This window comes from Nothobranchius furzeri, chromosome 5, assembly GCF_043380555.1.
Source record: "Nothobranchius furzeri strain GRZ-AD chromosome 5, NfurGRZ-RIMD1, whole genome shotgun sequence".
NCBI classification, from domain to species: domain Eukaryota; kingdom Metazoa; phylum Chordata; class Actinopteri; order Cyprinodontiformes; family Nothobranchiidae; genus Nothobranchius; species Nothobranchius furzeri.
In genome coordinates this window covers 29,257,650-29,281,261 of record NC_091745.1, presented here as the reverse complement: position 1 = coordinate 29,281,261, position 23,612 = coordinate 29,257,650, and the positions used below count along the sequence as shown (strand labels likewise).

General features: G+C 42.2%; 1 protein-coding gene and 1 long non-coding RNA gene across 6 annotated transcripts; one reads left to right on the top strand and one right to left on the bottom strand.

The window, feature by feature from the left end:
* The first annotated feature begins 7,304 nt into the window (after positions 1–7,304).
* Positions 7,305–21,959, top strand: lat (linker for activation of T cells). 5 transcript variants are annotated; one of them, XM_054734192.2, is made up of 13 exons: positions 7,305–7,701; positions 11,940–12,040; positions 12,193–12,232; positions 12,314–12,342; positions 12,806–12,863; positions 12,986–13,041; positions 13,133–13,165; positions 17,560–17,602; positions 17,684–17,745; positions 20,953–20,976; positions 21,066–21,122; positions 21,441–21,473; positions 21,815–21,959. In XM_054734192.2, the coding sequence occupies exons 2-13, from the start codon at positions 11,947–11,949 to the stop codon at positions 21,940–21,942; spliced, it is 657 nt and encodes a 218-aa protein (XP_054590167.2). In that variant the 5' UTR covers positions 7,305–7,701; positions 11,940–11,946; the 3' UTR covers positions 21,943–21,959. The 5 variants fall into 5 exon arrangements, with proteins under 5 accessions (XP_054590167.2, XP_054590166.2, XP_054590164.2 ...); XM_054734191.2 differs by having other exon boundaries at positions 11,940–12,049; XM_054734189.2 differs by having other exon boundaries at positions 11,940–12,079.
* On the bottom strand, positions 15,021–22,833 carry LOC129154487 (uncharacterized). Its single transcript, XR_008559798.2, has 3 exons — positions 21,937–22,833; positions 21,171–21,279; positions 15,021–15,343 (listed from the first exon to the last, which is right to left on the bottom strand). It is a non-coding gene; the product is annotated as an uncharacterized lncRNA (long non-coding RNA).
* Between the last annotated feature and the right edge of the window lie 779 nt (positions 22,834–23,612).

The following is a 23,612-nucleotide window of genomic DNA, read 5'->3' as shown; positions in this document are numbered from 1 at the left end:
ATACCTATTAAATTATCTAATTTTCATAAACAGGTTCTTCAGTACTGGAAAATGATTTACAAGCATAATTTTTCTCCACATACAAATTCAATTTGGAACAACAGATGTATATTGATAAACCGAAAATCCATTTTTTATAAGGATTGGATGGATCATGGAATTTGGACAGTTTTACACTTGTTAGACAATGATGGCAATGTATTATCGTACAATAAATTCATAGATAATTATGGCGTATCATGTACTCAAAGTAAATTCATTAAAGTTGTGAAAGCCATTCCCCCTGCAATGATTCAGATGGCTAAAGCCAGTTTAACCTATTCTTCCTCTATAATTCGTGAACCATCCTTAGTTATTGATGATTGTCAATTTAATGGAAAGTCATGCAATAATAAATTCTTAAGGACGATTCTAACCAAACAACTTTTTCCTTCTCAATTAAAAAGAAAATATTTGTTTAAAGATTATAATTTTAGGTTCTTGACTAAATATCTCTCTTTTCCAATTCCACCAAAAGCAAAAGAAAATCACTTTAAAATTTTAAATGCCATTTACCCGTCCAAGGACTATCTTCATAAGAAATTCAATATAGATACGAACACATGCACTTTTTGCAAAACTGATATTGAGACTACAGAGCACCTTTTTTATTCATGTGACAGTTCCAGATCTTTTTGGAATGAGTTTCAGTACTGGTTAACCTCTAAAAGTATTGATTGCCCTTCTCTAACCTTTCAAGTAATAAGATTTGGCCTACAAACAGAAAATAAGAAATTAGAATTTGGGATTAACAACTTATGTATAGTTGCAAAATTTTTTATTCATAAATGTCGCTTCTTAAAAATTACTCCGAATTTTGCTGGTTTTAAAAATGAAGTCCTTCTGTTGAAGGCTTCATTAGATAAGTGTAAATTAAAGAAGGCTAAGATCTTACTTGATTTTTTGATGTTGCTTTTCAACTGATGTAGCTAGAATGTATGTGCGTACTTATGTTTTTGTTTAGTTTTCTTTGTTTTCTTTACTTCATATGGAAGGTCATTTAATGCACGGGTATGCTGTTTTGTTATCTCTGACCTATAATGTTCCTTTTTTTTTTGTTGCTGTTGTTCTTTGTTTTGGATGGCTGCTTTGTTCTTAACCAACTGTACTTATTCATACCTTGTTGAGTTGTAAGATATGCGCTGTATTTGTGAATCTGTACAATAAAAAAATTAAAAAAAAAAAAAAAAAAAAAAAACGTGACGACAACAGGATGTCCTTCTACAGTGCCACCCACACACGTGACTATGGCAACCTTAATGGTCAAATGCATCGGAGCGGTGGCTCAAGCGGTAGCTCGAAATGCAGCCAGATAGCGCTGCAACAACGAATCGATAAATTCGATGAAAATCGATTACTAAAAGCGTTGGCAACGAATTGCGTCATCGATTCGTTGTGTCGCACAACTCTTCCAAAAGCGCCCCCCCCCCCCCCCCCCCCCCACCCGCCCGCCGTTGCGCGCAGACCAGAGCAAGTCAGATCAGCGCTAGGTAGAGCCGGCAGATCAGCGCGAGGGAGAGCCGCAGATCAGCGCGAGGGAGAGCCGGCAGATCAGCGCGAGGGAGAGCCGCAGATCAGCGCGAGGGAGAGCCTGCAGACTTGCGCTGCTGAGAACCGGTTCCGCATTGTCGCGCAGCGATCCAGGCAGCTGCTTCCAGCGCACGGTCCATTCTCAAAGTGGCGCAACCAAAAAACTATAATTAGCACACGATCGTTCATGTCCGCACATGTTCTCTATTTTCTGTCTTATTTGTGCCTGAAGCTCGCTACTGCGGAGCTCATCACCTGTGCTGTGGTGATTTCACCTCACGCAGCATCGAAAACGCGCTCTGCGCTTTTCGGTCAGGAGATCCCTTTGATCTGCTCAAAAGTAACTGATGAGGTGAAAAGGTAAGAATCCAGGCAACAGATTTTCTGGAGAATTATGAGGAGATGCAGGAAGATGAGAGACAGACAGGACAGGAAAATAGTTCAATAAAAACAAGAAAACAAAACAAAGTGTTGAAAAGTCAAATGTAGGTAGATTTATCTCCACGACACGTTTTTACCAGTAAAAAACAATAAGTTATACACATGTCATATTTATACATCTGATACAATTCAGATCACCTTCAAAACTCAGTCACACACCCAGGGCCGTTTCAAGACATTTTGGGGCCAAGGCAAAATGCCCCCCCCCCCCCCCCCATAACTGGGCTCCCCAGAAGCCTCTGTGTAATTCATGCCCTCTCCAGTAGTGTTAGTTATATGGTGTTTATAAAAGCCCCTCAGACATTACTGACATGTTCTAATATTATCAGATGAAAAACTAAATTATCAGACATGCTGTCTCATCTGCTGCTGTTCTAAACCTGCTAAAAGTAACAAAACCATTTGAAAGCCACTATTTGTGGATTCTCTGAAAGTTTCCATGGAGTGTGTGACAACTTATTTTTTCATTGATCCCATCGTCTAATCTCACAGCTGAAACAAGCATCCTTAATAATCTGTGCACAGGAAGCTTACCGATGCTGTAGTAAAACAAAAGGTATAATAATTTATTATTAATAAAACCTTGTTGCAGCACTAAAGCAGAAAAATTAGATTTTGCATTAAATATGCAAAATATTTACATATGAATTGTTTTAGAGCCCTTTAATTGGCAGAATCTGATATTAATTTAGTTCTTACAAAAAATGAGTCCCAACATGGTTTGTGTGGCGTTGCCATAGTGTGACGTCATAGGCACAGATCCCCTGTCCTCTTGTTTGGAAATGGAAATATGGTCACCCTACATTAAACAAACTGTCCACCCGGGCTTTTGCGCTGCACAGAGACACTTCGCTGCCTACGACTGAACGTCAGTTGAGAGTCAGTCTCATGCAGACTGACCAATGAAGAGAGGGCCTCAAGTTAAGACCCTCTCCTCATTGGTCAGTCCACACGAGGTGGGTCAAAGGTTACTCTGGGCGGGTTACGTGTTGTCAGGCATTCAAGTATTGAGTATATTTACTGCATATTACAGTAAAATATTCTGTATGTGACCACATTATGGTGATCCTTGGGTCGTGATGATGGAGCCCTTGAATATTGTTGCCCAGGGTACAACAAAGTGTTAATCTGGCCCTGGTTCCGCCGTCACATTCCCGCAGAAACTGGTCGATCACACCGGGGCCAGACTACTAGCATGTGGTTTTACAACCACAATGTCCTCAGAAGCAAAAACGCTTTTAAAAGGGAGGGAGGAGTCCTAACTGTTGCTGCAGGCGTGTTGTGTGAGAGTGCAGTTATATACTGGCTAATATATTTTTGGGTTCAGTTGCTTTCATGTGGCCTAATGTGAGTCTATTTGGGATCATTGGAATGATCAGCAGCATTTCTTGATGTGACTTTATGGCAGTTGCCCAGGGCATCATCGCAAGGAGGATGGCATTCATTTACTTTTGTTTTATTTGGTATTTTTTCAGTCAGTTTTGGAAATAGTGATCAATTTTGATTAATTCACAGCCTTTGTTTAATTACATTTAAAATAAATATTAACAGATGAGATCAAACAAAACAGATGAGAATTGCCCTTAAGCTGTTTAACTTGGACCAAGCATTTTAGGTCACAGATAGGTGTAGCTTAGGGTCTCTGTCTATACACCTTATAAGACAATTTAGGTGATGGCATGTTGTTTTTCTGCTATTGAACTGTTTTCTAATAATGTTGTGTTAAATAAAGTGAAGGAAGGAGAGAAATAACGTTTCCCTAGCAGTTTTTAAAAATTTCCCCATGTAATCCGATTAATCGATTAATCGTGTCGAGACCCCATCCGATTAATCGATTATCCAAATAATCGTTTTTTGCAGCCCTACAGCCAGATCATTAGAATTTAAATATTGATGTTTTAATTTCATGTCATTTCAAAGGGGAATTTTGAGTATGTAGAAAGTGCATTTCATATTACAAACATGAATTTAATGAACTTTTTATTTTTATTTTTATTTTTTGAAATTTTGCGCCCTATCCATTAGATGGCGCCCCAGGCGGCCGCCTGTGTCGCCTGTCGACAAAGCCGGCCCTGGTCAGCAGCACACCGTCCCCACTATAAACAGTGTTGGTAGTGCACTGCTCTCCCTTCTTGAGGCACTAGATGGTGGACCAGAATCTCCTCAAAGCCATATGGAAGTCTTGCTCCGTGGTCCCCTTTCCATGAAGGTTCTGCAAAGGTTTTCAAAATTTTGGTGCCAATGTGGAGAAACCATCGACATAATATACATGGACATCTTCTTTCCATAGGCTCCAATATCAGTTTTTTGAGGCCAAATGGGAGGTGGCCACCACCGCCATTTTGACCGTGTCACAGGTTCCGTCAAGCCCAGACAATTCCATAAAAGGGAAGAGAGGAGGAGCTGAGGGTGGGGCTGTAAGGCTGGAATCAACTGACGACACCCGGTCGAACTAGCTACACGCTAACCTGAAGCTAACCCAAAGCTAATGCGAAGGTGGGAGCTAAGCTAATGGAGGTAGCAACCTAGCTACAACCGGAGTTAACTGTGCACAGCACCAGAGCTTCTGAGTCAGAGATACGCCGGGCTGACCGTTGGGTAAAACCGGGTGGAACACAGAGGTCTCCCGAGACCTGTGGAAAGGTTTCCATCCCAGAGCTCCATGTCAGCCCGCGCAGCACACAGAAGCCGTGATCAGACAGATGCGCCGAGCTGCGGGGAGAACCAGCCGCCAGCCCGTGCAGCTAACAGGAGCCGCGATCAGACAGAGATGGACCGGGCAGCTCCACCAGCATGTTATATTTCAACCCATTTTCTAAAGTGCAGCATTATGTTAAATGCACTGGGTTTTACCCTATTACATTTAAATGTCATGGTTAAACAGTACATGTTAAAATCTAAGCTCAGCTCGGCAGTGACCTAAAATACATAAATATAATTTTACTTACCGAAAAAAATGAAGTGGAGACTCCTTGGACGCTCTATTAGTGCAATTAATACCACAGCAAGTCATTTTGTCCAGCAATTGCACAAATAATATCCAAAACAGAATACACAAACAGAGAGACTCAAATCCCGGAGCAGTTTCCAGGCCAGACCGAGGCTCTACTGAGGCCTTTCCACGGAGCTAGCTCTGTGGTCACGTGGGTCTGATGCTCATTAATTATACAGAATTTTAGGCTTTTAATACACTTAAACAGAAGAGTGAGAAAAACATTCACCCCCCTCAGAGTTGTCATGAGTGTAAACTAGATCATTTAAACCAAAAACATGTTCTGGTACCAGGCTGTAAACATGTTTATTTCTGCTGTGAAATTGGTATTTTAACATGGGAGTCAATGAGGATTTGCTCGCTTCTGACACCAGCCCCTAGTGGATGAGGGTGGAACTGCAAATTTTGGTACTTCCGGGTTTGACTCAATTTTAGAGCTCCGTTGTGGGGGCTTGGGAGAAACGAGGGCCCGGGTGAGAGTCGTGCACTCTTACCAGTCAGCCAAAGGGACATCCCCTTGGCCAAGTAGCCAGGGCCGTGATCAATGGGGACACTGTGACAGGACGCTCACACTGCCACAGCCAGAACCTCTTATGGGGGTAAGACCCCCCAATGTTATAGCCATTATTACCATTATTTTTATTTTCTAGAGCATGTAAGTGTCACTGAAAAAAAATATCTTTAGTTTTTTAAAACTAAGGTTGTGATTATTATTTAACCCATTTAGCTTTAGTCTTCAGGTCCCACTATGTGTGTTTCACAGAGCCTCGTGTAGACATTTAGAAATTATTTAAAGAAACTTAGGAACACTCAAGTTTGTCTGGCTAACTTTAGATACATACAAGGGTCTATTACCGCCGAGGCTTCCTACGTATACCTGAATTCTATAATCTTCTGTACGGTACACTGAGTTGGTCACTAGCCAGTAAAACAGTTATGAGGCCTCTTGAGTCATTATACTATAAATGTGCGCTTAAGATCCATGGTGAGAAACCCAGGAGGTATCACCATTGTTCCATCTTCACCAAGTATGACATGTTGAACTTTGAGAAATTGTTATAATGTTTGTCTATTTATTAAAGTAATAAATTCTGAGATTTTAAATTATACTACTCTTAAATCATTTGCACGTCTAACTAAAAAAGGGCTTTTACACAAACTAGCGTGTACACATGGTTAATTCTGAGATTTGTGTGTGTGTGTGTGTGTGTGTGTGTGTCTGTTGGGCATTAGCTTTTTAATTTTTATTAATTATTTGTAAAGGTTTTGGTAAAATGGTGAATAGCCTGTAATTGATATAGCACCTTCTAGAGTCCTGGAACCCCCCAAGGCGCTTTACAACACAACCAGTCATTCACCCATTCACACACACATTCACACACTGGTGGTGATGAGCTACGATGTAGCCACAGCTGCCCTGGGGCGCACTGACAGAGGCGAGGCTGCCGAGCACAGGCGCCACCGGTCCCTCCGACCACCACCAGCAGGCAACGTGGGTTAAGTGTCTTGCCCAAGGACACAGCGACAGACTGAGCGGGACTCGAACCTGCAACCTTCCGATTACGGGGCGAGCACTTAACTCTTGTGCCACCGTGTTTTGTAAATGACATGGACATTTGTTAACATTCCTCTCAGGTTTGTGATTGTAACATCTACCTGCCCAGGGACTACAGGTGGAAATGAGCATCTTTGATTTAACCTGGTATAATACTGCTCTCCTCTCTGGCTAATGCTAAATTATGCATTGTCTCCATCTAAATAAACTTCCACAACTACTACTACTAATTTATGGCTCATGGACCCCTGGAGGTCCAGGGACCCCAGTTGGAGGGCCAGTGGTCTAAAGTTACCTGATCTTAGAGTTAAAGTTTGAACAAGAGGCGGCTTCTTTTCAAGCATCTTCTTGATCAGTAGAGTGAATGAAATTTGCAGAATCAGACCAAAGAACTCCATCATCATCCTCAGGTACCCACCTTCTTTACTGGGGGTTTCTCTGTCCTCCTCGTTCTTTTTCCTCTCCTCTAAAGTCTGAATCTTCAACAGAATAAGAAAAAGAGGCTGGAGTGGAGCGCAGGGGTAGAGGAGGACTCGGCTTCCTTTCCTCGGTGTGGTTTCCTGTTTGTAGGTGGGAGGATGTTGAAACGGTTGCAGCAGCTTTTCTCACATAGAGCTGCACCTTGTGAGCGGCCGGCGATGCTCCGGGGTGTCACAGGAACACCTTCTGATTGGTTGGGGGTGTTTGTGTGAAGCAGTTTTTTATGTTCTACCTCTCTCAGCTGCTGGGCCAACTTTTCCAAATTTCCACCACCACTTCCAGTCAAGCTGCTGAAGGAGGACAGTTTGATCAGCCCACACACGATTCTCCGCTGCTGAACTTTTCTGGTAACTGCTTGGTTAGTGAATCAGCCTGTTTTCAAACATTCACCAACTCTTTACTGACACCTTAAAGCCTAAGAGGACTTCATTCAGGAGCTGATTGGGTGCAGCAATGACAGACGAGCAAAGATGTCGATAAAGAAACGTCACCATCAGTGAGGACCAACAGACAAGCGTGAAGAATGGCGGGAGTTCGACCGCAGTAGGTGCTCAAGGGGATCAGATACTAAGAACGAGACCGATTGCAGGCCCCAAGTCTTCATCCATTTTTTTCTACCCTTCATCCAACTCATTCTTCACTTGCCGTGTGTCCACGTGAGCAGGTGAGTTTGGAAACTGTGACTGAGCATCACTGAGAGAAAAAAGGGTTGGATTTGAGATGGAAATGAGTTTTTGAACGATGATTTTTTTTTAGAGATGCAAACAAAATTCAGAAAATGAAGAAAATAGTGATTAGTGCAGATTTTATTTACTTCATATTACATTTTTAAAACAAACTTAAAAAAATGAGGGGGTTCAAGAATAAATGGTATTGTGCAGTAATCCAACATAATTGCATTTTGTGTTTTAATAGGTGGAAATGTTTTACTAACTTATTTATTTTACATTTAAGGGTCTTTTTTTAATTGAAAAAAAAACTAGTGTCACAACAAGAGCGCCTGTAAAATGAGAAAGTTCCACCTTAAATGTCTGGATGATGCAGTATTCTACATAAATGTGCAAACATATCTCTGGTGTATTTCCTGCTCAGTGTTTATCAGATATTGAGGTTTGACCTGGTTTAAAAAAATTAAAGTTTAATTTTTTCACAAGCTTACACCGAGTTAATAGGAAATAGGCGTGACTTCTAGCTATATTTAAAATATTTGAATGAATAAAACTATTTTTAAAAATCACCACAATGAATGAAACATTAAAGCTATGAGAATAAACATGTTTTGGGCATAAGAACCTCAACAGCAGTTTCTCAGAACTATATTAGTTTAACCATTTAAATACATTTTATTGTTGATAGTTATTGGTCATTTTTGGGGCAACGGTGGTAAAGGAGCGTCCGTGCTAAAACCAGAAGGCTAGCAGGGTTGTGTCCTGCTCAGTCTTTGTGCCCTTGAGCAAGACACTCCACCCTCCTTGCCTGCTGGTGGTGATGGAGGGACCAGCGGTGCCTGAGTACAGCAGCCTCGCTGCCTCAGTGTATACCAGGGCAGCTGTAGCCACAATGTAGCCTACCACCACCATCAGTGTGTACAATAATGTTTTGTGGTAAAGTGCTTTGGGGGGTCCCTGGGCTCTAAAGGGTACTATATAATACAGACCATCTAACATTGTTATTGCTTATTTTACAGTAAATACACAGTCATTAGATGCCCCCATCTGTAAAAACCTGGAGTTAAAATGTAAAATGGAGAATGTAAAGCTGTAAAATACTAAATGTCTATTTAATGATGTATCACATCACATCTCGATCCAGTGCTCGGCAGCCTCACTCCATCCCCAGTGAGTCGTGGAGGATGGCTGCTTACACTGAGCCAGGATTCTCTGGAGGTTTCTTCCTGTTAAAAAGGAGTTTTCCTCTCCACTGTCGCTTTATGCTTGCTTAGTATGAGGATTGCTGTAAAGTCACTGACACTAGTCAGTGACTTGATGCAATTTGCTGGGTTCCTTATATAGGAAACATTATTTCTGATTGGCTTAATGAACTGACCTGAATTGGAATGTTTATTATGTGAAGTGCCTTGAGACGACTCTTGTCGTGATTTGGCGCTTTATAAATAAACTTGAATTGAATTAAATCTAAATATTGGGGCAGCAGAAGCTCAGGAGGTAGAGCATGTTGGTCTGTAACTAGAAGGTTGCAGGTTTGATTTTGGCTTTCGACAAAGAACGCTGCTGTTGTGTCTTTGGCCTAGACGTTTAACTCACCTTGGCTGCTGCTGGTGGGCGGAGGGACTGGTGGTGCCCGTATTCAGCTGCCCTGTGGCTACGATGTAGCCGCCCAGTTGGAGAGCACTAAACAACACTTTCAGCACCAGAACATTCAGAACCATCAGCATCTTTCTCTCTGATGCAGAAATGAAGTAAAACTTGAAGTCTGCTGAAATATGCGCCACCTGTTGGAAGAAAAGTCTTTCTGGAGTTGGGTTTTCACCCAGAAGCAGGAAGTCACTGAACGTTGTTGAACTGATTTCTGCAGATCAAAGTCACAAACTGGTTTCAGTCCCAACACAACGATGAGCCTTTCTTAAACTTGGATCTGGTCTCAGGTTCCGTCTCCATGATTCAAAGTAAATCCTTGAAGTTCTGATCAAGGTTCTAGCTTGGACTGGACCAGAACAGCTTGGATCTGAGTGCGGGTTTCAAACTCAGAGAAGCTTTTAGACGTTTGCTTCAGACAGATCTTAGATTTGATTCAGACTCAATCTTTACTGTTGAATCTTAGGAGGAGTTGGTGACTCTGGCTGCTCCTCCACCTTCAACAGCAAAGGCCTTGAGATGAGTTAAACATCACTAATTCTTTGACATGTAGCTGGTTGAACATCCAGTGTTTGACTTGTTCCGTTTATTCTAGGCTGAAAATGCATCATGTGGTTGTTGTCTGATCAGATTTCTTTTTCCTGAATATCATCATGAAAACCCGTTCCAGTTCAGCAGCAGAATCAAACAGATGAAATCTAGGAAATGTGATTTGTCTTTTCTTGTTAAACTTCCTCTCAATATCTGTGATCGTTTCTGATTGCCGTCCTCACTAAAGAAACCCGTTTGGGTTTCACCTCCTAAGATGGCGTCTCTCTGCACTGAAAGAAGTTTCTGATGGAAGCTCTAGAAACGATGAGTCTGGAGGTGTTGGTGTCGGTCCCCATCTCATGGGAAGCACACGTTTCCATAGACTTACAGAATCTGTATAATGGAGCGTTCACGTTTCCAGAGGAAAAGTTAAGATCTATACTCGACTGTTGCACCATGCGTCACGCGGGTTTCTTTCCTGTGTGCTACAGAAGATAGCTCAGCTTCTTCCTGTGAAGCTTCAGGAAACTACAAAACCACTCTTATTCAAGTAACTGTGTGTGGTTTTGTTCTGTTTACAGCTTCAAACAAACCATCAGTTTGGTAAAGTGTCCAAACAGTTTAATTCAGTTCAAAATACTTTATTAATCCCAGAGGGAAATTGATTGCTGTAGTAGCTCAGAATAATAATAATAATCAAGTCATCAAAGAGTTGTTGTATATTAAAATGGCTGTTGGCAGGAAGGATCTCCAGTAGCGGTCAGTGTTGCAGCCAAACTGAAGAAGCCTCTGACTGAAGACACTCTTCTGTTGTCGGACAGTCTTGTGAAGAGAATGCTCAGGGTTGTCCATCATTTTCTTGATTCTCTGGAGAATCCTTCTCTGCATTATCTCCTCCAGCGGTTCCACAGTCGTCCCCAGAACAGAACCAGCCTTTTTTATTAGGCTGTTGAGCCTTTTCAGGTCCCTGCTTCTGATGCTGCTACCCCAACAGACGATGGCTGAAGAGATTACACTCTCAACAACAGACTTGTAGAAGATCTGCGGCATCTTGCTACAGACATTGAAGGACCTAAGCGTCCTCAAGAAGTGCAGTCTGCTGTGTCCCTTCTTGTTAACAGCTTCGCTGTTCTTTCTCCAGTCCAGTCTGTTGTCCAGGTGAACTCCAAGGTATTTGTATTCCTCAACCACCTCCACTTCTTCTCCCATGATGGAAACAGTGTTTGACTCCACCCTGTTTCTTCTGAAGTCTAAAATCACCTCCTTTGTTTTGTTCACGTTCAAGGTCAGATGATTGTTTCCACACCATGCCACAAAGCGCTCCACCAGCTCTCTGTACTCAGCTTCCTGTCCATCTCTGATACACCCGACAACTGCAGAGTCATCTGACTATTTCTGTAGATGACAGGTCTCTGATTTGTACTGGAAGTCTGAGGTGTACAGGGTGAAAAGGAATGGTGAGAGTACAGTCCCCTCTAGTTGGTTAAATGGGGAGGATTATGTTTTGGAGTGGTAGAACTCTTCTAAAATCCTGTCTTCATGTTTTAGTTTGATTCTGCCTGCAAAAGTTAGAAATAAACAAAACAAGATTGGAAACAAGGCCAAATGTTGAGCTTCAGATCAGCTTTCGGACTGTCTCTCTGACATATCAAGATGGATGAAATCCCACCATCTCCAACTCCACCTCTCAAAAACTGAACTACTTGTCATCCCAGCAAAACCATCCATACAGCACAATATATCAATCCAAAATGACTTCCTATCTCTGGCTCCTTCAAAGGCAGTTCGAAATCTGGGTGTTGTGATTGATGAACACCTGACCTTTAAAGATCGTGTTGCCTCTGTTGCTCGTTCATGCCGCTTTGCGCTGTATCACATACGAAAGATCAGATCATGGGATAGGTTTTTGACTCACAACCATCAGAATTCTAAACCAATGTTTAAACTGGGTTTATTGTTGGTTTTTGACTTATTTACTTTGGTTTTTCACTTCTTATTTTGGGTTTAGACATTCAGAATCAAAGTTCTGACCTTAGAACCTCCCCTCCACTCCCAGATGAACAATGGATATCTCCTGGCTCACCTTGCTGATGCCGACTGCTGTCTTCTTTGCCACTGTCCTCCTGGCCATTGTCTGTTTGAACTGCAGGACCAAAGGTCCGCTGGGTGAGAAGAAGCTCCACTTCACACATGGGTGTCAGTATCAAACATGACATCTTGTAGTTTTCAGTGGTTTCACACTTCTGGTGTCCAACTCAGATGTTTGGTTTCTGGCGATTAGCTTTGATGTTTCTTTTGTCTCTGACCAGTTTCCATCAGTCAAACCATCTCTTCAGAGGAACAACTCCCGTAAGTCTTCAGCACACTGATGTTTTTACACCACAGTCACAATTTCACAGATTCTTTTCATTTATTTTATTTTTCCACCAGACACTCTAGATTCATCGTCATCCATCCATGTGAGTTTTTAGTAAATGTTTCCAGCATTTGAAGTGTTTTGTAGATGATCTCAGAACAACTTTGATGTTTTTAGCTAAAAGGTCAGCGTTCATTTTGAAAGGTCAGGCTTGTTTGGAAGAGTTGCGTAAAAAACTCAGTTCAGGTTGCAAAGTTTAATTTAGACAAAAGACTTCAGGAGCAACACCTCTGAGCATATAAAATCCAAAGGAGAGGTTGTTCTGATGTTGCACAGCTGCACGACGTAAAAACAAACCTGTGAACTGGACGAATCCGAAGACCACCAGACAGTGTTGCAGGTCTGGCCTGTCTTAGAAAAATATGGCAGAATGTTTGCATCCAAGTTCTGACCCCATTCAGGGGCTTATTCCTGCCAGTAGATCAGTCAGCATTTCAAATCAAACTAAATGTTTATTTGATGGTTGAGGATGTGCTGATGCTGATTTTCTCTGTGCTGAATCGCAGCCCAGCCCCATCCAGACCACAGCTCTGTCCGCTCGCCCTCCAATCTGCTGACTCCACAGTGAGTCGTTTTGATTCATAAATCTAAAACGTGTTTTCATCAGAGCTCCATGTCTCAGACCTGGAGTCTTCCACTGGATAAAAGCTTTTATTTTGAAGTAAATTCTTCCTCCTTTTCTTTAGCCAAAGTTCGTTAGAACGCGAGCGAAGCCTCCGGCCCTACACCCCGACTGAGTCTGGTAGGATTCTCCTCTGTCCTTTAGAATGAGTCCAGACTAAATCGTTGGCATTACTGAAAACAGTTTGAACACAATCACTTCTCTTCTGCAGAGAGTAACCCGAGCTACGAGAATCCAGTTCCTGGTAAGACCTCCTGTCCTTTAACATATAATCTGTAAAACCTTCAAGTTCAGCAGTGGATTATAAATTTTATTTAGTTTAAACAGTAAATAAAAAAAAATACAACTAGAAAAGTATTTCTTAGTTATGTGTAAAGACATACGGACACTGAGTAAAACAGTCTGAACTGAGGATGAAGATGAACCTTTACTGTGATCCAGAAATATTAAAACGATTCAAATTGAATTTACAGGTTATTTATCTGAAACACACAGAAGGAAAACTATTTCTGTTTATTCAGTGTAAAAATCTTTAAGAAATACTGAACTTTATTTGGTTTGGTTCTCCATAAGATTATTTAGTTACCTGATGTCTCTGCTGCCAGCCAGAAACAAGGATTTTAGCCTTGCTAAGTAGAATAGAAGATAATAGACTTTATTGATCCCACAGTGGGGAAATTCACTCTTTAAGGAAACACACACTTAGAGAATGGGAATAAATAATACAGAATTAGGCTATTATTGTAACCCTCAGTAATAAAACAATATGAATTAAAATAGAATATAGAGAATTGCATTTCCAAAGAGAAGCAGCACAAAAGACACAGACACACAAATGTGTATCCGGGTACTGAACACTTACTGAATATTGCACTGATGTTGATAATGCCAGTAAAGGTCAACTTTGGAGTGACACTCTTACAGCTGTGGGAATATTGGGTGTCTCAATCCACCGCTAAAGGAGCTGTCCATGGTCTCCACACTGGAATACAGTGGGTGGGAGTGGTTTTCCAAGATGGAGGTCATCTTCACCAGCATTGTTCTGTCCAACACATTCTCACACCCTAAGCGTCGGAAACAAACGCTTGGTCAGCCACCCTCCACGTCAGACCCCAGACTCCAAAAGTGCCCTTTTTCGTTACTTATGTGCGAAAATGGGTTTTTCCCTTTTGTAACTGCAGATCCCAATGCAGCGTTACACTGACGTGATGAGATATCCGCTGATGCGGCACCGAACCAGCTCGTTTAACCGCACCTAAACCTTAACGTTTCACTATTTATAACCTTCCCCTCTCCCTCATCCTAACCTTCACCCTCTTGCTACCTAAAACGTTACTCTCACTGTGATCAAGCGTTTGTTTCCCCTGCATTCTTGGCAGTCAGAGTCTGACTGTCAGTTTTCGTATTTGCCGCCCAAGTGTAAAGTTAGAACATACCATATGGCGAGGGGGAGGTTACACATACCCTCTACTTTTAACCTCCACCGTGGTAGTTGAAACCTCCCCCTCGTGTTGGCTCGGTCCAAACTCGACCAATCACGAGGCACCTCCCGCCGTTCACTTCATAGAGCCGGCTTTTAGAGCGATCAACACATCACTAACGTGTTCGCTAGCAAGATGGTTAAGGTTAGGATAGGGGTGAGGGGAAGGTTAAATAAGAGGATAAGGTTAAGGTGAGGTACAATGAGCTTGTTTGGTGCCCTGGCTGCGGACATCCCATTGCGTCAGTTTTACGCTGCATTGGGATCTGCAGTCAAATAAGGGAAAAACCCATTTTCGCACATAAGTAACGAAAAAGGGCACTTTTGGCGCCAGGGGTCTGACGTGGAGGGTGGCTGACCAAGCATTTGTTTTTGACGCTTAGGGAGTGAGAATGTGTTGTTCTGTCACACTTGTACAGAATCCAGTGGGCAACCCAGAACTGAGCTAGCTCTTTTAACTAACATATTCAGTTTTTTTTCTTGTCTCGGTCAGCGCTGCCTGCACCCCAACAGACCACAGCAGAGTGGATAACAGATCCAACCACAGAGCGATTTAAAGATTTTAGCAGATTGGAATGAACTCCTAAGGACCTCAGCCTCCTCGGGAGGTGAAGGCGGCTCTTACAGGACCTCTGTGTTGTTGGAGCAGTTCAGTTTACTGTTGAGGTGAACACCCAGGTACTTAAATGTATTTACCACCTCAATGTCTGCTCCCTGGATGTTTACTGGTGAGTGAGGGGGAGTGTTTCTCTGGAAGTCGATCACCATTTCCTTTGTCTTATGGATGTTCATGCAAAGGTGTTATGCTCACACCAGCCCACAAAGTCCATGATGACTGACCTGTACTCCTGTCCTGGTCATTCCCCCTAGACACACAGCTGATAATGGTAGAGTCATCCGTGAACTTCTGGAGGTGACAGCTGCTGGTGTTGTAGATGAAGTCTGAGGAGTAGATGATGAATAGAAAGGGTGAGAGCACCGTATCCTGTGTAGCTACAGTACTGCACACAACCACCTCAGACGTGCAGCTACACAGCCTCATGCACTGTGGCCTGTTGGTGAGATAGTAGATGGTCTATGCCAGCGGTTCCCAAACTTATTTAGCCACGCACCCCCTTCTATGTCCCGACCATGTTGACGCACCCCCCAGCCCCATATATATATATATATATATATATATATATATATATATATATATATATATATATATATATATATATCTCAGACGTCAAGCTAAACAGACAAGGTTAAAATAATATGCACCCGTGAGCCGTGGTTCCGCTGGAATGCGTCTGACCTCTGACAGACGCACTCTGAACTTCAGGTCTTCAGCGCGCTGTTAATAGCCTGAATGGGAATCATTTCTTGATTTATTTAGTTACATCCACAATGTTCTGTGTGTGAGGTTTACAATGTCAGAACACCTGCATGAGACAGGTGTAAATTACAATCTGCCAGAATGACTCACCTTCAGATTCCTCCAACACCGTTAAAAATGATCAAATACAGAACATATCGGCGTGCGCAGGCCAGAGTGCTGAAGCTCGGCGCATTGTTATTATGAAGCTAGGGCACATGTGGAGGACACACACACACGAGCGTGTAAAAATATACTTGTTTTCAATTACATTTATTGGGCCCACTTACTTTTTCTTTGGCCCACCCACAAATGAGTTTCTGGCTACGCTAATGGTGACATATGACAGACTTCTCTGAGCTCCGCAGCCATTACACTTTTCACCCTAGCGGCAGCTCGCGCACCACATTTAGGGAATCCCTGGTCTATGCAGTAAGACATCAGTCCACTCCTGCAGCCCTCAACTTCCACTACAGTAGAGATGGCTGGATGGTGTTGAAAGCATGACTTCACAGTGCTTGTTTAGCATCTGAAGGTGCTGGAGGTGGAAGATGGCATATTCTACCCTAGTGTTTGGTTTGGTTGCAAACAGCAGCTCAAACCAGCTCACCATGGTCTTCATCAGGCAGGAGGTCAAGGCGACTGATCGGTAATGGTCTTGTTCTCGGGGATGTGATGATTTGGGAACCAGAACCACACAGGAGGTCTTCCACAGGTGCAGCTGGCCCAGTGACCTTTGAATCAGCTCACATGCTGTAGCTTGGTCAGCCAAGCGAGGGATGTAAGCTACACGTTAAACATTATAATGTGTGAAAACTCTATTTTTGATGATTCATTGATGATGGCTAGGAGTTCTTCATACTGGACAAAATTAATTGATTTAGGATCTTGACTAACTGTTGGACTTAGCTAATCCTAATGGTGCATGGTGAACTATTTACTGAAACAAGATTTTTTATGCAGGACAGCGTGACACATGTTGAACTGGGACTTCAGATTAGAAAACTGTTGCATAAAGATTTTGGATTAGACACCTTTTAGATGGAATTTCTGATGAGACACCTGTAAGGGGCAGCTTTGAATTAGACATGTGTAAAATGGAGGCTTTGAATTGGAAATGTGGCACACCAGGATTTTGTCAGAGAGGGACTTGGGCCAACGCTAAGCAGAAGTATCAAGTCAAGTCAAGTCAAAGTCATTTGTTGTCATTTCTACCACATGTGCAGGACATACAGAGAAACGAAATTGAGTTTCAGCACACACAATTCAAAGATCAGACATATGTGGGTAAGACACATGACAAGAATTGGTGACTGCGGTCATTCGCAACATGAGTCGCGCTACCTTAAAAGATAGATAAAAGGGTGTTACATGAGGATAATTGGGGGTAAGGTAAAAAAAGGCATAGCAGTGTTAGACCCAGCGGGGAGTAACTCTATTATACAAAAAACTCCTCCTTTAACATGGAAGCACAAACAGCACAGATACAACATCAGAGTCCGATGGGGAGGCGGGGTTGGGCGGGATCCTGAAGCCTCCAATGGGAGCTGCCACTGTGGCGCATCGACCAGCTGCAGACCAACAGGTGGGAGGGAGAGATAAGGACCAGAGAGCACATTGAAGTTTCCCGCAGACGTCTCAATCTGAAGGAAGAGGGTGAAGGTCGGGACACAGCATCTGTCGGCATTCCTCCTTTCGTGGGGGTGTGTTGAAGCAGCCTTGAGAGGCTGCTTTGGCGTCCTAGAAGGTTTGAGCTTCTACTCTCAATGTAAATGTTTCTTTCTTCTGCTATTTCCAACAGAAACTGATGGCCATGGCAGTGATCCCGAAGACAACGGATACATGTAGGTTTTTATCACTGACCCTGTCTAGATGATATTGTTACACTTTCTGATCTGGTAAATCTTTTCCTCTGATCTCTGCAGAAAAGTTCTTCCTGAAACTGACCCTACAAACAATCTAAGCCGAGCGTCGACGCCCAGTTCAGGTATAGGAAAGAAATCAATCCCTTGATTACTAAACTAATTTTTATAACATCAAGCTAAGGATTGGTGGGTGGTCTTATGTTGGGGTAGGTTCAGATTGGTGAGTAGACTGGGTTTCAGCCTGGGTTGGTGGCAAGTTTGGGTCAGTCAAGGTTCGTAGTTAGTCTGAGTTAGTGATTAGTTTTGGTTGTTTCAGTTTGGGTTTAATGGGTCTGAGTTTAATAACTGGTATGCAGGTTGGTGCTTTGTCAATGATGGCTGGTCTACGTTCATGATTGGTCTTAGCCTGGCAAGCCATACTAAATATATATGTTTATGTATTTAGCAGACACTTTTGTCCAAAGCGACTTACAAGTTATAATCGGCATGTTGCCTTTGAGGCTAACAACAACAACAACAACAACAAACACTTTCCAGTCAGTCGTAGGTGGCAGTGAGGCAGCATGATGAATCATGGAGAGGAGGGAACAAGGAGTGGACAGTAGAGAGAGGGGGGGATGGGTGCAAGGAGGGTGCTAGTTAAGAAGATGCTCTCTGAAGAGCAGGGTCTTCAGGAGTTTCTTGAAAATCCACTTTCTGGTAGTGCTTGGTAGGTCATTCCACATTTGTGGAACGATGCATGAGAAGAGTCTGGATTGTCCTGAGTGTGGTGTAGTCACTGCTAGCCGACGACCCCGTGATGACCGGAGCGGCCGGGCCGAGATGTAAGCCTTTGCAAGAGGATTCAGGTAGATGGGAGCCGTACCATCTCAGACTTTGTATGCTAGTGTTAGCAATTTGAATTTGATGCGTGCTGCTAGCGGTAGCCAGTGGAGCTCAACGAACAGAGGGGTGACGTGTGCTCTTTTTGGCTGATTGAAGACCAGACGCGCCGCTGCGTTCTGGACCATTTGAAGAGGTCTCACAGTACAGCCTGGAAGACCAGTTAGAAGGGCGTTGCAGTAATCGAGGCGGGAGATGACAGTAGATTGCACCAGGAGCTGGGTGGCATGTTGTGTTAGGTATATCTTTCGTATGTTATACAGCACAAAGCGGCATGAACGAGCAACAGAGACAACATGATCTTTAAAGGTCAGGTGGTCATCAATCACAACACCCAGATTTTGAACTGCCTTTGAAGGAGCCAGAGATAGGAAGTCATTTTGGATTGAGATAATGTGTTGTATGGATGGTTTTGCTGGGATGACAAGTAGTTCAGTTTTAGAGAGGTTGAGTTGGAGATGGTGGGATTTCATCCATTTTGATATGTCAGAGAGACAGTTTGATATTCGTGCAGAGACAGTGTGGTCGTCCGGTGGAAATGACAGATAGAGCTGGGTGTCGTCTGCATAGCAGTGGTAGGAGAAGCCGTGTGATCGAATTATCTCACTCAGTGAGGTGGTGTATATGGCAAAGAGAAGAGGTCCTAGTACAGCACCCTGGGGCACTCCTGTGGCAAGATGGAGCACAGTAGAGGATAGTCCAAGCCAAGATACACTGAATGATCGTCCTGTGAGGTACGATTCAAACCAGCCGTGTGCTTTCTCTGTGATGCCCATGCTAGAGAGTGTGGACAAAAGGAAGCCATGGTTGACAGTGTCAAATGCAGCCGATAAGTCGAGCAGGATAAGCACTGAGGATTTGGCAGCCGCTCTAGCTTCTTTTAAGGATTCAGTCACTGCTAACAGAGCAGTTTCAGTGGAGTGGCCCTTTTTGAACCCAGATTGGTAAGGGTCAAGCAGACAGTTTTGTGAGGCGTATTCTGTGATCTGCTTGAAATTCAAATTCAATTCAAATTAAAAGATACTTTATTAATCCCAGAGGGATCAGTACACACAATTCAGAGGCAAAGACAAAGACACATGACAAGAATTGGTGACTGTGGTCATTCGCAACCCGAGTCATGCTACCTTAACCCTTTAAGCGACAAAGTTGCAGAATTGCGACCAGCAGAAATGTTGGACTTAAGCCACAGCAGCAGAAATGAGCCCTCATGCAGTTAATACGTTACACTGCGGGGTGGCAGACACCTGTAACTTCAATCCAAGCAGCATTCGTGGGTGTGTTACTATTCAAACTTTTGGAGTATTTAGCGCTTGAACCCCGCCCACCAGTCGCAGAGTCGCAGGGGTTGTCAGAGCGAGTGAGAGCGAGCCACTGGTAAAGGAAAAAAATGCAGAGAGGAATGTTCAGTGCTGATGAAGCTCTTCGTCTAGTACTGGCAGATTCGGATTCGGGGGAAGAATATTCCCTTTCCGAGGATGATCTGCGGTCTTCTAGCGAGACGGAAAGCGTGGCTTCAGCACGAAGCAACAGAGAGTCTGTCAGCGATGACGCAGTTACACAAGCAGACCATCCAGCCCTTACCTTGTCCGATGTTCCGCGTCACCGTGTCCGGGGTCGGGGAAAGAGACGTGGCGGGGGGTGGGGTGCTCCAGCAACTCGTACCGAGTCTGATCCTTTACTCCACCGTGCCGGTGGGGGGGGGGGGGGGGGGGGGGGGGGGGGATTACGCTATGATTGAAAGCTGATAAATAAAATTTTATAACATTCAGTAATAGAAAGATGAATACAGAAATAACAATAGAATTAGATGAAATCAGTATTAAGAGAGTAAATGAAGTCAAATTTCTGGGAGCCATCATCTACCAAGATTTATCTTGGAAATTTCATATAAATAATGTTAAAACTAAAACAGCAAAAGCTGTTGCAATAATTCATAGAGTAAAATGGTCATTCGATGACAAATCTCTATATTTATTATACATTTGATTGATCATGCCATATCTGCACTACTGTAGTGACATTTGGGGAACAACATATAAAATCAACACACACACACACACACACACACACACACACAATATAAATATAAATATATATATATATATATATATATATATATATATATATATATATATATATATATATATATAATGATTCTAATTGACCTGGACTGGTTCTCTGCCCAAGGTGTACCCCGCCTGATTGCCCATTCACCACTGGAGATAGGCACCAGCCCCCCCCCCCACCCCCCCCCACCCCCCCACCCCCCGGGTCCTACAAGCGGGTTCAGACAATGGATGGATGATGGATGATTCTAATTGAAGTTTAGATAAATGTTCAGTTAAATTCACAATGAACAGGAAGTCTTTAGGACAACTCTCTTGGATTGGTATGCTATAGATCCTATTACTAAACACATTTTTCAACTTTGGTTCTATTCTCAGACAATCCCCAGTACGTCAACGTTGGTAAGTTTTTAAGATTCGGAATAATCTTTCGATGACCTGTATAGTCTTTTATTTACTTATTTAACATTTGTTTAATTCTTTAACTTTAGAAGAGGTGATACAAAAACCAGATCCAGAATGTGACACAGACTCAGAACCCGGGTCGCGTAAGTTTAAACATACATGGATGTTGTCCTGGTGTTGTGGTCCCTTACCTGTGGCTGCTCACCTGGGCAAGCTCTGAGGTTCTGGCTCCGTCTCCTGTTGTTGACTGCTCTCTGTTGATTGGTGGATCAGAGCTGACTCCACTCAGTCAGCTATGTGCTAAACAAAGACATGGGTATAAATAAAATAAACTAAGTTTCAATATAAAAGAAGAATTCTGATTGGTGCAACAGGTAACAGGATGCAGAACCACACAAACAGAACTCATAAAGTTCCTGTTTTTATTTGTCTTCTCTCCATAATCAAATCCTGTTTTTCAGACTACCAGAATGTGGAGGAAATACATCACCCATGTGAGTTACACACCTGTGCAAGTAACCTGATCACCTATTTCCCAGGATCTAAACTAAAATGTCCATTTTGGTCACAAGCGTCTTTGTTTGGTTTGTAAAACTGAAAATTCAGACACTCTGGGGTTTAAAACACAAGGAGAGCAACAACACACACACACACACACACACACACACACACACACACACACACACACACACACACACACACACGCACACACACACACACACACACACACACACACACATGCAATTGGTGTGCATGCATATGTAGTATGTATGTATCTCGCTCTGTTTTTCTCTCTTGTGAACATCAAACAGAAAACAACTTTTTGTCTCTGCAGGTTTGAAAACTGAAATGTCGTCTCAGAGCGAGGATGATGATGATGATGATGATGATGATGATGATGATGATGATGATGAAGGGAACTACGTGAATTCCCAACCTTTACGTGTCTTTTCTCACCTGTAAATAAAATCTGCGAGGCAGCAGCTGACTGTATTGCTCATCTCAGCTGATCCACTGATACCCCAGTGCATGATGGGAAAATCTGTCCACCTCCGACTGCCTGACGACAGTGAGCTCTTCCTCCATCTTCTTCTCAGAGAGCTGAAGACCCCAGAAAAGGTTTTCATTTCCAAGCTGCTAAAGCTTCATCTGAGTTTCTGTCAAAGTCGAAAATAAGGTTTAGATTTATTATCCGACCTAAACCAACAGAATATTAAAAACTCAATGTTTATGCCAGGAAGAGATGACTTCTGTTGCAAGGAGATAAGGTATTTTAATATTCCTAAACTGGATTACAATCTGAGAAGCATTCGTGTCTGATTTTAAATCACCAAATAACCCAACCTGTAAAACATTTCTAAATTAAATGTAGAAATAAATCTATTTAAGAATTAGAAAATAGAACGTAAAAATAATTAAATACTTTGATTCAGAAATGTATAAATTAAATCTAATGTAAGTATCTTCACACAAAAAGTAATTGTCACATTCATATTATTTTAAATGATTTATGTTCTTGAATAATTTCACTTGATCATTTTTCTGCTTCTGTTATAAAAAACTGATGCAGAAGTTGCTGGTTCAAAACCTCCTGCTTCCATCAGTCTTTAAAAGCAAAAAACAGTAAAGAAAATGTTTTTAAAAACTCCCAATTAAATCAAGAATAATAAAATGAATAAAGTATTCAAATAAATTAGTTTTAATCACTATTTGTTGGATTAACCTGCAAAACCGTTCCCTAACAACTACGAACAAATCTTTTATCTGAATATGAAAAAATGATCGGTGCATCTATGATATAAAAAACTTTAGACTAAAAAGAGATAGCTATTTTTCTTCTTTTGGTTTTAATTTACTCTAAATGAGGATTAAAATTTTCAAAGATTTTCCTGAATTAATCCTGACATTTCCAGTAATTCTCCAACGTCCGTAAGAAGTCTCCACCAATAAGGATGTTTTAATGATTGAATTTGTTAAAATGTTTTTCAGGTTCTCTGGTGAACTTAGATGCTAGGGATTTTTCTGCAGTAGCTTCGTAAATAAACAACAACAACAACAAACAAACATGCACATAGTTGGTTTAAATTACCAGTAAAACACGTTTGCTCCATATGAGCCAAAACTAACAAAAAATGTAAAAAATATTCATTCGGAAATTTGAACTTGACCCCAAAACATCTGAGATAAAAACTTCAAAAGATGGATGTTAAATCTGAGTTTTATTTAGTATTTTAGGCTGAATGAACAGGAGTTTCTTCCCAGTTCATCCTTTAGGAAACACGAATGTGGAAAAAAAATGGATTTAGGACAAACATCTGGAGTCCAGCTGCAGCTTTGAACAGAAACAGACCAGTCAGGTGTGTGATGGATCATCTTCGTCTCTTCAGATTTCCTATAAATGTTCCTCTAAACTGAAACAGGAAGAACTCCAGCAGGAGTCACGGAGGTCTGGAACACTAAAGTTTAAAGTCCAGATGGATCAGGCATCGGGTTCTGACTCAGACCCAAAACTTTGAGTTTTATTTTTAAACATCCATCGGCTTTTTTTATGTTTCAGCTTTACTTTGATTTTACTGACAACTCCTGAGAACGTCCTAGTCCTATTTAAATGTTGTTGCCATGGTAACTGCTGT

Bases quoted from the DNA above. Each gene is read 5' to 3' on its own strand.
- lat (XM_054734189.2), top strand. From the start codon at position 11,947: ATGGATATCTCCTGGCTCACCTTGCTGATGCCGACTGCTGTCTTCTTT. The intron at 12,233-12,313 runs GTAAGTCTTCAG...TTTTTCCACCAG, and splicing joins TCTTCAGAGGAACAACTCCC to ACACTCTAGATTCATCGTCA. The intron at 21,123-21,440 runs GTAAGTTTAAAC...CCTGTTTTTCAG, and splicing joins AGACTCAGAACCCGGGTCGC to ACTACCAGAATGTGGAGGAA.